Genomic DNA, 12,159 nt, shown 5'->3' with positions numbered 1-12,159 from the left:
GTGAGTCCCTTGAACTGACAGCTTGGAGTTGTCTTCCATGAGCATCAGTATAATTTTCCCCTGTGACAAGGAAAACCACTCACTGTGTCTCTAAATGCTATCAACCTGTTTCATCATCAAATGAGAATCCGATAATTTTTTTCACTTTGTATGGCCAAGCAGCTGCCTTTCAGCAGGATAGGAGGTACCATATTACATTAATGTATTTATAGATTTGTAATGTTTGTAATAAGAGAAATTCATGTTTTTGCAGAACACTTTCATAAACCAATTAACATGTCTCTTTAAATTTTAGCTGATGTGGGCGGGTTTATTGGGGACCCAGAACCAGAGCTACTTGTTCGCTGGTATCAGGCTGGTGCATACCAACCATTCTTCAGAGGCCATGCCAATATCGAAAGCAAACGGCGTGAACCATGGCTATTTGGGGATGAGAACACACGGATCATCAGGGAAGCCATTAGAGAGCGCTACACCCTTCTGCCCTACTTGTATTCACTGTTCTACCGGGCACACACCACTGCTGAACCAGTCATGAGGTGAGATCGTAAGGGGCTACATTAAAACTACTTGTATTGCTCTTTATATAAAGGCCCTTCTTATGAGCCAGGAAATTTTATAATTGTGTCAAGATGGATGTTTCAGAGGGGGAAATTAAATTACTCTCCTTTACTTTTGTGACTTTCAATTTGAAATTTTAAAAGCAAATAATATATACATTAATTTTCTAAAAGAGAGCAATTGAGCACATCAGTTAAATAAACTATTACCACATACAGTCTTAGATAAATTTCTAAAATACAGTAAACCCCAAGAAGAATGTTATCACTATTCTTATCCATATCTAAATACTGCCAGTGGATCCCTAAGCTGACCTGAAAGTTTCAAAATCTGCCTTTTCTCTCTCTCCGGTAAATGCTTTTTGTTCGTTTGAAGAAACTAGGCCAACTGGGTTACCTTTCCCAGAGTTCATTTCATATAGATAATTCAAGTATGAGGTATATGCCATGCCACATTTCCTATAATCATTTTTCCTTTAGTAATGTAATATAGACATTAAATTAGTAAACTAGTTTCCATTGTGCTCCTTTCCAATCTATAATGAGAGGTCTCAGTGGAGCTGCATGCAACAGTCACATCAGTAGAAGATAAATATTACTAATCTCTCTTGTATTTTTGTCTCTTACAAATGGCACTAGAATTGCTGTCCTTTTTTTCAAATTTCTCTTCACTAGTTGTAATGCAAAAGCATTTAAAGATCAGGACTAACTTTTAATAGGGCAGAAGCTCTGGGCTGCACTCAGTTGTGAACCTGATTTGTGCATGCAGGCACTACAAGAGCAAGTGAGGGCATCTGTCTGGCCCTTTGCATATACAAATGTCCCATTTGTATATACTGTCCAGCACCTAACCATGCCCTAGGCTTCTACCTTTCTAAAAATCAGGCCCATGTTGACTATATACACAATAATAAATACTGCCATGGTTATAGCTAGCACTGTGGCAAATTCAGAAACTAAAAAGGAAGTGTGGTATTTTCTTCACTGGTTTATGAAGGCAAGCAGAATGTAAAATCTGCAAGTACTCCTGTTCTTTTTGCCAATAAACAGTGGTGTTGCAGCATTCAACAGTATGCCTATTAGTAAGCAGGTCAGGCAGGCATTGTTTGTGAGGGAATCCACAGAATCGCTCCAGTTCTTGTCTCTAACTAGAAAGAGCTATTGTTATCGTAACATTTGGAATTATAAATAAGCAAAAGAAGGCCTGTGCGGTGACCACGTGATTAGCATACCACATTACTATGCAATTCATCTTCTGAGTCAGGTTTCTCAGTCCCTGACCAACAGGACCCAGGATTGCTGTAAAACCAGCACAGTCAGCTGCTGAGAAGAAAAGAGACTGTCCCCCACAAACTAGCCAGTGTAGGAGCAATGCTGATGGTCTCTGAAGGAAAGTCCTGTCCATCTCCCCTCTGCTAGAAGAAAGGTCGATGCTATATGGGTTCATAAGGAAATGGGGGGGATTCCCAGGGTTGCCAAAGGCAAAACAGACACACATGCCAAAACCAGAGCAAAAAGAAAAACAAACAGTAGTTTGACTGAGCACACACATTGAGTAGCCCAAATACTGTGATCTGGCCTGCAAGAGCCTGCGGACGAGGTGGGTTAGACTAGCTTTTTGCTTGTAGTAGATACACTGGGAAGTGTCTTAACTCTCGTTCAGCTGGGAAACATAATGATTGTAGAAGTGGCATTTAAAGGGACAGATGAGAAATGTGTCCAGTCTTCCTTGGTTGGATGGCGGTAGTCACAAAATGGGCCTTGTAGGAGAGCGGGAATGTAGAAAATGGTGGGGAGCCTGTGGACTCCAGCTGAGTCACAGAGGTGTCCAATGGAAAAGAAGAAACTGACAAGACTCCACCTTGCTTTCTACAGGCCTCTCTGGGTAGAGTTCCCCAAGGAACAAGAAACTTTTGGTGTGGAAGATGAATACATGCTGGGTAAGTAAACCATTTCCTAAACACCAGCTGGTGTCTGGATTTAAGTTTCAAAGTTAAGCACTTCTGCATATTATAGTAGCAAAAAGTATGAAAACCCTGGCCAAGATTTTTAAAAGTGAGAGATATTTTAAAGAGGCCTGATTTTCAGCGGGTGAATGCTCAACACTTCTGAAAATCAGACTCCTTTAAAGATGTCTCACGTTGAGGTGAAAAAATTGAGGCACTCATCATTAGTCGCTTTTGAAAATCTTGGCTCTCATTTCCATATGGCAGAGATGGAACTTGGTTCCAGCATCTAAAACCACAACCTGCATCAGGTGTGACAGCATCTAATAACTAATTATCCAGAGCTGATGGAGAGGTTGGAGTGATTTCAGTGCCTCTGATGAAATTCACCTTCTCTGTGGATTCTAATAAATCATCCCTGCCAGGGTTGAGTTACCTCTAGAGCTAGAAAAATACATCTTTAAGAGCAAATTTTTAGCCTTTTTGAATGTTCCAAGTATTAGAACTTCAGAAACTTTTCTCCCACACACCCTTGTCAGTTACACATCTTTGAACACTGCACTATGCAATCAACCTACTCAATATATTTTTCAGAAAAAAAGTGTAAACATTTCCAATGAAGTGCATTGAAAAGGAGTTTGTTTGCCAAATGGGGTTGCCTTCTTTCTTGCTTCTGGTTGTAAGAAAGTGGTGTTGTTTTTAAACATGAAACTATATTAATAGATTCCCCAGTCCCTCACCAGTCCTGTGTGCAAGCACATTAACCCATAGGACCCTGGATTTTATCACCTGTGAAGAGGGAACATTTTTGTGGGAGTCCATTGTTAACATATTGGTAACATACCATAGTTTTGGATTCTATGTTGGTGTTAAACATTGCATGGTCATAACTCTTACAGACACTGAGTACTACTTTCAAAAGCACCTAAATGAATTAGGCACCTGACTAACTCCCATTGCATTTCAAAGAGATTTGAACATCTGATTCCCTTAGGTGCTTTTTGAAAATCTTATCCAATAAGTCTGTAGTCTTCAACCTTAAATATTAGCCCCACAATGGAATCTTTAGGTAAAGGCAAAACAATTATACAAGAGCTAGATATTATTATTAATTTATACAGCACTTTTCATTAGTAGATCTCACAGTGCTATCTTTACAAAGGAGGTCAGTATCATCCCCTTTTTACAGCTGGGGTAACTGAGGCATAGAGAGGTGAAGTGACTTGCCAGAGGTCACCCAGCAGGCCAGTAGCCGAGCCACGAATAGAGCCCAGGTTTCCTTGAGTCTCAGTCCAATGCCGTATTCACAGGCTATGCTGCATCTTCTCATTTCCTTTTGTATCTCTTATTCCAGGAAACGCTTTACTGGTGCATCCAGTCATTGAACAAGAGGCCACTACAGTGAACGTTTTACTGCCTGGGTCAGATGAGGTAAGGGTAACTAAGAACCCACTCTGATGTTTGAATCAAAGAAAGTGCATTTACTCCATTCTCATGAGTCCTCTTCTATCCCAGCATAACCAATAAGTGATATTGCTACTAGCGGCAACCCAAGTCCCCTTCTCAAGGCCACTCTTCCCCATTTGTCTGTCTCTTGCACAGCAATCTCTGTACTTTCTACACATACATTACCCTCCCCGGGCCAGAACCCCGAGCTATTACTCTCTTCTAATTTAAATCCCTCCTCAAGCCCCGCTCCTTCCATGACACCTTGTTGGAATTATTAATATGGGAAACCACCAAACACAAATTTAATCATAAATTCCTTTATTAAATCCAAAGGCCAAATGATACTTATACAATTGCTCTAAACATGCCTACAAACCCTAACTAATAAGCAATTTACTATATCCAAACAGCAACAAAAAATGGATAAATATTTGATCAAGATACTCACAAATGGGCTACACCCAGGTGTATTTAGATCCGTATTGGCTGGCTCCAACACGGTCAGGCAGGTATTAGCAATGAATCCTTTAAGAGTTTACTTTTTATGCCCTTTTAACAAACAAGTGATGTCATTGCCAATTGCTGACTTCAGCTAAACACCAATTTGAGACAGTTCACCCTTATTTCCAGTCTTAATCCAGATAAGATTTAGCACCTCCTTTCTTCCCAAGGCTTTTCCTCCCTTCCCTCTAGCTGTCCAACAGTTTCCCTATTGCACCTAGGTTTACACAGGCTTTAACACTGGTGTGTGAGTTGGGGAAGGGCCATGTTGGCTCATTTTAAGACAGATTTTCTTTATTTTATTTAAAACCATCTGCGGTCATCCCTTTCAGTCAGAGCCCTTCTTTTTAGAAACTTCCCCTTATCTCATTAGTTATTCTTTGAACCAGACATCCTCCCTACTTCATTCCTTCTGGCCTTATTACTTATTATTTTCAAGGCCTTCATTCTACTTGCTAGTCTGGGCCTTTCTTTACAACAAATATATATTTCCTTAACCAAACTTAAGCTAAATTTAGTTCTTTAATTTTATACTTCTCCTACACCTCTGCAACACACTAGCTGACTTAAGTTGTCTGCTTATTTATTTAATTTCCTTTTCCTAGGGTTAGTTTCTCATTTATGTTGCAGGAAGGGGTCAAATGTTGGGACGGAGGATAGGAAGGACATTTGAGTTGAACCTGGGGGAAGAGACATGGGGGATGGATGGTAGAGGAAATATGAAATGAGAGGAACTTAAACAATTTTTTCTTATAATCTTGCTGTGTGCCTGTCACCGTGATCACTTTGCTTGTATGTTATATTCTTTTTACCCAAGACTGCATGCTCTTCAGAGCAGGTATTGTCATTTCAGCAACTAACACATTTTGGCCACTACCTCAGTCTAAGTAATAATAATGCAAGTGCTGCAGTGCAGACTGTTGTTCTGTGATTAGGTGCCCCAGTTAAGCACAGCAAACACTCTCATACACTTATAAAAAGTCAGTGCCTCTCTGAAGAGAAAGTTGTTCATCCACATGATGGCAGTGCAATGTGCTTCTGCATAGAAGACTTGATTTCAGAATCAGAGGTTGTGGAGGTGGTACTTTGGGAAGAGAGATTTCTTCAGCTTCCATGGCTAAGTGTTGACTAAAATTTTCTCAGCATCTCAAGTAACTAGATTTCCCACGTCATGGGAATCAGCTCTGACAAATGCAACTCATTGCACTGAGTAGGAGCTTGAGATCTAATTTTGGAGGCAGATGAACAGGAAGACAGGTAGAAAAGGAGAGGATGGAATAGCCTTGAGTATGAAAGGTCAAGTAAAAGCCTGTGGCTCTCCCCAATATGTCTCAGGAACTAGGAGTTCTTTGATCATTGTGCTTGAGATAAGGCAGAGTATAGAAATATGGGAAAGATTGCTTAGGGTCTCTCTCAGGAAGCTCTGACAAACACTTTTTTTTTTTAGTGAAGATTTGTATAGGAATTAACTGCCTGCCATGGCTGTAACAGCTAATCCTGTCAGGGACTATGGTGCAGAGGCACAGGGTGCTTTGTATGGTCATTTTCAATGACCTGCTCTTGCAGCATACTTTGGAATATCCCAATAAATTCAGTCAAGTCTGACATCTAGGTTGTAGTTATTTTGTTTGCCTTATTTTAGTTCCCAGATAATAGAGAAAAGTCCACATTGACCTGCTTTATACAGTTTACAGCATTTACTCAGACAATATCAAAAACTGAATAACCTTACACTGGAGGCATGATCTCTCAAGGACAATGTGAAAATCACATGCTGTTGTGGATGCCTAGAAATGCATTTGGCTTTTGGTGCACGAGAAGGTTTCAGTTGTCAGACCAGCCTAAATTTAACCCTTCACATGTACTAAACACTGAACTGAAAAGCCCTTTTACTTAACATAAAAAGACTGAAAATTCATGAGAAATAGACAATGTGTTCCTGTTGTCTCTTATACTCATTCCAAAGGCCCTAGAGCCAAAGCAGTGTGTACTAAAGAGGTTTAGTCCATAGCACATACCTCAGAACACAAGTTGGAGGCCTGTGGAAAACTTTATTTTAAGGTACAAATGTGCTTACACTGGATTTGTTTCTCAAAGTATTTTTTAAAAGTTTCATCATTTTGTGAATGACACTGTTGCTTAGCACCTGCAGCAGCTTTGAAACCTATTAGAGCAAATGCAACTTATAGAAAAGGTCATTCTCCATTTTGTGTTTCTGTGTAATGCACATTTACTAAGTCTCTCAGAAAGGTCTTTGGACTCAGCACACTAAATGCTATTCCTTGCATCACAAGAATACAGTAAAAGACAGTGACAGCCAGAGATGAATTCACAAAGCAAATGTCCCTGCAGAGGTATCAGATCTTTTCATAATATATATCTTATGTTTGTTTCTTCTGCCTTTTTCCCTGATGTAGGTTTGGTATGACTTCAGAAGATTTAGACGACTGGACTATCCAGGAACTCTGAAGATCCCAGTAACACTGGAGAGTGTACGTTTTTGTTTTGTAACATTGCTTTTATTGGGTTGACAGATTAAAATAGATTTTCTCTCAAACACTCATAAATCCGAATAGTGACATTAGGCTGCAGTCCTGCAAGGAGAATTAAAATAGCTTCTGTGGAGAAAAAAACAGATGCTGTCTTAACTCCAGGCAACATGGTTCAAACTAAGAAACAGCAAAGTGATAATATGAGCACAGCAGTCTCAGATAGACAAAGAATGGGCTAATTATGGCAGAAGAGAACTCCACAGTGAACCCCCTTCCACCTCCAAATCACCTCCCACTTAGAGGGAGTATTTAGTAGAAATGCTGAAAGTGCAGAAAGTATTTCAACAGTGTTTGTAGCGAAGGAGGGGTTCACTTGGACAGCCTCACATTTCTAGGTGGGACTTCATACTGTTCAAGCACTACATGAACGTCAGCACTGGACTCTCAGTGCCCATTGTCCATGTAAGTTATAGCAACTGTTGTACCAGAGGAGGGCAATGGACTGTCTTTGTCAGTATCCCATGTCCTTCATTCAGATGGACCCAGTTACACCATGGCCCCCAATATATGCTGTTGTTTGAGAAGACAGACACCGTACAGGGTAGGCACTCTGAGCAAATGTTGTTGGGATGATTTTGAGACAGGAAAAGCATACGGGAAGATGACTTGTCAGCAGAATAGAGTTTATTCATCAACGTGCTGTCTGCCGAAGTTCCCTATGGGTGATAAGAAACAGCTGCAATTTTTTCCCCAATAAGCTAAAATTAAATGATCACAGAATAGCACTAAGATTTCCACACTTGAATTCTTCTACCCTGGCTTTGTTATTGGCAGATTCCAGTGTTCCAGCGAGGGGGGTGTGTGGTGCCCCTTAAGACCACCGTAGGAAGATCCACTGAATGGATGACAGATATTTCTTACGAACTCCATGTTGCTCTGGACTCCAAGGTACTCTGGGATTACATTTAGTTTATACACCTGTCTTTTTATCCCTTCTTCCTGTCTCTTTTGGTCTCATCATGTCCCTGCTCCTCTTTGCCCTCTAGCAGTAGGACCTGCTTTATAGGGAACAGGAGGTCTCCTTCTGCCTATTCAACCTGCACAGTACGGTCCTTGCCTACACACCAGCTAGAAGAAGAGCCAGTCTCCTCCAGATTGCTGTGGAGAAACTTGGCACTCTTCTAACTTGCCTGGGCTCCACTCTTTGTGCTGGGGTTCATGCTAGAGCACACAGACTGTTCGTTTAACATGAGACTAGGATTTCTACACAAGTAGAGCATTTCCTGACCTTCCCTTTGCCCTTCCTCTCCTTGTCAGCCACCCTCCAGCAGCTTGGAGGAAGGAGAGGATTACTTCAGGCCACAAACTTCCTCTTCAGACCCAGAGAGAATGAATTCAGCAACTGTCTTTTTAAATACAAGCCAATAGCGGAAAGTACTGCACAGACACCACAATGAATTTACAAAACCATAACATCCAGAATGTTCTTTTAGTAATGCTGGATTGTTCTTCAAGGGAGTGTTTTAACCTACCAGAGATCATAACGGTTCTAGTGGCTTCTAACTGTTAACTTCAGCATATAGTGATGCTTATTTTCAGTTTCAGTGTCCAACACTCAGGCTTCTGTTAACTTTGTTCTACATCTGATGTGTCCCATAGGACTTTGCAGTAGGTGAGCTCTATCTAGATGATGGGCATTCATTTCAGTACCTCCATAAGAAGCAATTCCTGCACAGGAAATTCACTTTCCACAAGAATGTTTTCTCTTCCAGGTAATGGCAGCTGTTGCAGGTAAAATCCCCATAAAAGGAAATCCCTTTTATAATTCATTTTACTTAGCAACAAATGTGTAAGTGTTATTCTTGTCCATTGCTCAAGAACCCCCAGGAATAGAGAGTTTCACATGCAAAATTGGAGAGGTAAGTGTTACTCTACACAGTCGGACCTAGACTGTGTAGAGCATCTGGAATACTGAGTGCAACTCTGGTTCACACTGTTTCAGAAGGATACAGATTTACTAAATTAAATATAACAAAGGGCAGCAACAGGGATCCAAGGATTAGATAATAAGGTATATGGGAAAGACTGAGGAAGCTAAATTTAGTTTTGCAAAGGGAAGACACGTAGGGGATACAATCATTTTATGGATAGTTTTGGGGTAACCATATCAATAAAGACTATGTTCTAAGATTACAAATAATGGGGAGACAAATACTTATTAGCAATGAAGCCAAGGAAGGAAATGTTGAAACATAATCAGAAAACGTATGTCAAGAGAATAGTAGCGTAGAAAAACAAAGAGGGTAGTCAGGCATGCTAAATACCAAAAATATCCACAGCTGTTTGTAAGTAGGCAGATGTCTCAAATATGTCACTCCCAGACTTCCACCAACTACTGTAACAAAATTTGTTCTCCAAATGGATATGTAGCACCATCATTAACCTACAGATTTTTTTCTTGCTCCTTCAGCTCTTAAGTGTGAGTTAGAGATCATCTGTACTAGGAAACTTACCTTAAAGCAGGATCGTAGAATGGCTTGGGTAACATGACTAAAACAGAGATTAGTCACCTCAGTGCAGGCACGACTGAATCACATAGACAGGCCCTTCACCATTTGTATCTATTTAAATCATTTTCAGATGCCATCTAGGTAACCAGGAGCTTGTGAAACCCACTTACGCACCCATTAGGCAGTTGGTGATGGAGGGGAAAAAATATCACTCCTGCATCAAGAAAAAGTATGTTAGGGAAAATAAACTGTGTTTTGGATCCTGAAGTAAGAGACTGTAGTAGTGGTTTGTCCCTCCAAGTTTTATGCCTGGGTTGGCTCTCCAACCACAGGTAGAAACTACTGTGTCTGAGACTGTTTGTTTTCTTTTTCAGCTGTGCTGATGAATTTGGGCAGTACCACACAAAATGTGTAGTTGAACGGGTACTAATTCTGGGAGTTCAAAAGCAACCCACATCTGTGACAGTCAGTCTCCAGGGTGAGAGAGGCCAGTATTTTATACTTCACTTCAATTTTTTAAAATTTTACTGTAATGGTAGCACTAATTAAAGGTGGCAGATGACAACACTGAAAAGAAAACTATAAACATGGGAAGCAATAGTACAAGCTTCCCCAGTGCTGTCCCTCCAGTATATCCCACCCTGTTCTTGAGGGACCGTCACTGTGGATAAGAGGGTAGTTCAGTTTGCAAACCTAGTTAATCCTTGGCCCCTCTACTGAAGGTGTCGACTAAAGCACCAGTTGTTGCAACTAATGTGTAAACTGGTGGCTTGATTGGACAGAAACCACAGCAAATGGCTGTAAGGTTCATTCATTAGGAGAAAGTCTCGATAAACACAAAGCAAAACAAGGTAACAAAGCTGCCTCAGCCTGGGGAATCAACCTAGCTCTCCGAGCCCAGGGAGGAGCCCAGGATTAACAAATTTAGATAACCTTGTTTTACAGAGCATGCAGCTGGAGATACATCTTAATAATAACACTCTTAGACCCTCAAATAGGGTGGGTCAGACTGGTCCAAGAAAGGAAATTTGCAGGCAAGAACAAAAGTTTATATTCTCGCTCACGCAGGAGGGTTCACAGATTCTGACAGTGTGGAACCCACTGAACTATACAAGGACCTGCCTAGGGAAAGCTAGTGAAATTTGCACAGAGGACCTGTCCCTCCAGGCCTCCCTTTCCCCTTTGGGAATCATAATTTCATTGTTCCTGCCTACACCTGTCTCGACCCCTGCTAAGGCACAAAAGGTGACAATTAAAGCACATGTTTGCAGAGTTGGAGTAAAAGAAGAAGTGATACCGTAGACTCTGATGCACCCTTATGAGTATACTGGAGATTTGGCCAGTAATTGCTCTCCTTTTATCACCTCCACGCCTAACCGAGGAGATAATCTGACCCAGTAAGAGTGAGAGAAATAAGGCAGTCATGTATAACTTTGCTCAGAAGAGGTTTTCTTAGAGTGCATCATAAACTCTCTCTTGTCCTATTGCAATTCAGATGGGAAAGACAAAGAAGTGGTTTTCACATATGATGTCAAGTCCTCCATGTTGACCCTGGAAAAACTATTATTAAATGTTGGTGCGGACTGGGAAATTCACATCAAGTGAGAGGAGAAACTGCATCTTCAGAGAACTGGATGGAAAGTTGAAAGGAAATGGTTTTGAAGGACTTAAATTTCTCTCTTGAATCTGACTAGTTTGAAATAATGTAGGCAGAACTATAGCAGCCCCAGGCTAATCTTTCTTAACATTTTCTTTTAAAAGATTGATTTAACTTAGATTTGACAAGCTCTTCCCTGGTCAGTAGCTGGCAAAAGTAATAGTAATGCGATCATATCACTGGAAAAGGCTCATCGCTGTCCTGCCAAGGCTGGTTTCATTTTGGCAAACAGGATTCTGCAGGCAGTGGGCTAAATTCTGCCCTCCCTTGCACCCAGGGCCGGCTCCAGGCACCAGCATTCCAAGCAGGTGCTTGGGGCGGCAATCTGCAAGGGGCGCCAGTCCGTGTGTTTTTGCCGCCCCAAGCAGCACGCCGAATTGCCACCGCGGACGGCGGGGGCAGTCCGTGTGCCGTTAGGGCGGTACGCGCGTTTCCGCGGCGGCGGCAATTCGGCGGCAGCTTCTATGTTCAGCTGCCCGCGGCGGCAATTCGGCAGCTTCTGTCTTCCAGCTGAAGACAGAAGCTGCCGCCGAATTGCCGCCGCCGCAGAAACGCGCGTGCCGCCCTAACACACGGACTGCCCCAGCAATTCGGCGCACTGCTTGGGGCGGAAAAAACAGTAGAGCCGGCCCTGCTTGCACCCATGCAATAAAGTCCTCCATTAGGCTGTGGAAGAGAGTGGGCCTGGTTTTCAAGGTCTTTAACCCATGAATTTCTAGTTTTTAAATTGCAGGCACTTTTCTAAGTGTCTGCAAATCTTGACTGTTCAGCAAATAGGGCATTTCAGAGAGGGAGGAGGGGAGGAGCCCTGAATCAGCTTGATCAAACAGCATTGATGAATCTATGCAAAATGAAAAGGACTAAAATGTATGTATAGGACACTGTGTGCAAACTACCTTGGGCAGAACCAACTTGAATGAGTGTGATTACTTCTGTTACAAGCATTCTCTTTCTGTCCCCACAGCCCTAGCCTACAAGACAAGGAACAGCCCTACAGTCTGTTTACAGGAAAGTAAATAACAGAGCTGGGTGAACAGTTCAGCA

The 12,159-nt window shown here is 41.7% G+C and overlaps 1 protein-coding gene across 3 annotated transcripts in view; it reads left to right on the top strand.

Annotated features, from left to right (window-relative positions):
• The window catches only part of GANC (glucosidase alpha, neutral C), a 43,090-nt gene extending 31,677 nt beyond the window's left edge, over window positions 1-11,413 (top strand). For all 3 annotated transcript variants that reach the window (XM_024197453.1, XM_026651496.1, XM_026651497.1), the window contains 8 exons: window positions 296-539; window positions 2,436-2,500; window positions 3,861-3,937; window positions 6,874-6,948; window positions 7,783-7,896; window positions 8,608-8,720; window positions 9,833-9,936; window positions 10,954-11,413. In XM_024197453.1, the coding sequence (XP_024053221.1) occupies window positions 296-539; window positions 2,436-2,500; window positions 3,861-3,937; window positions 6,874-6,948; window positions 7,783-7,896; window positions 8,608-8,720; window positions 9,833-9,936; window positions 10,954-11,063 (902 nt within the window). In that variant the 3' untranslated portion in view covers window positions 11,064-11,413. The remainder of the gene's footprint in view (window positions 1-295; window positions 540-2,435; window positions 2,501-3,860; window positions 3,938-6,873; window positions 6,949-7,782; window positions 7,897-8,607; window positions 8,721-9,832; window positions 9,937-10,953) is intronic.
• Window positions 11,414-12,159: the final 746 nt, after the last annotated feature.

Source organism: Terrapene carolina, unplaced genomic scaffold (assembly GCF_002925995.2).
Source record: "Terrapene carolina triunguis isolate 2854851 unplaced genomic scaffold, T_m_triunguis-2.0 Scaffold96, whole genome shotgun sequence".
Taxonomy (NCBI): Eukaryota; Metazoa; Chordata; order Testudines; family Emydidae; genus Terrapene; species Terrapene triunguis.
Note: the sequence above shows the minus strand (reverse complement) of the source record. Positions and strands in the feature narration are given on the sequence as shown.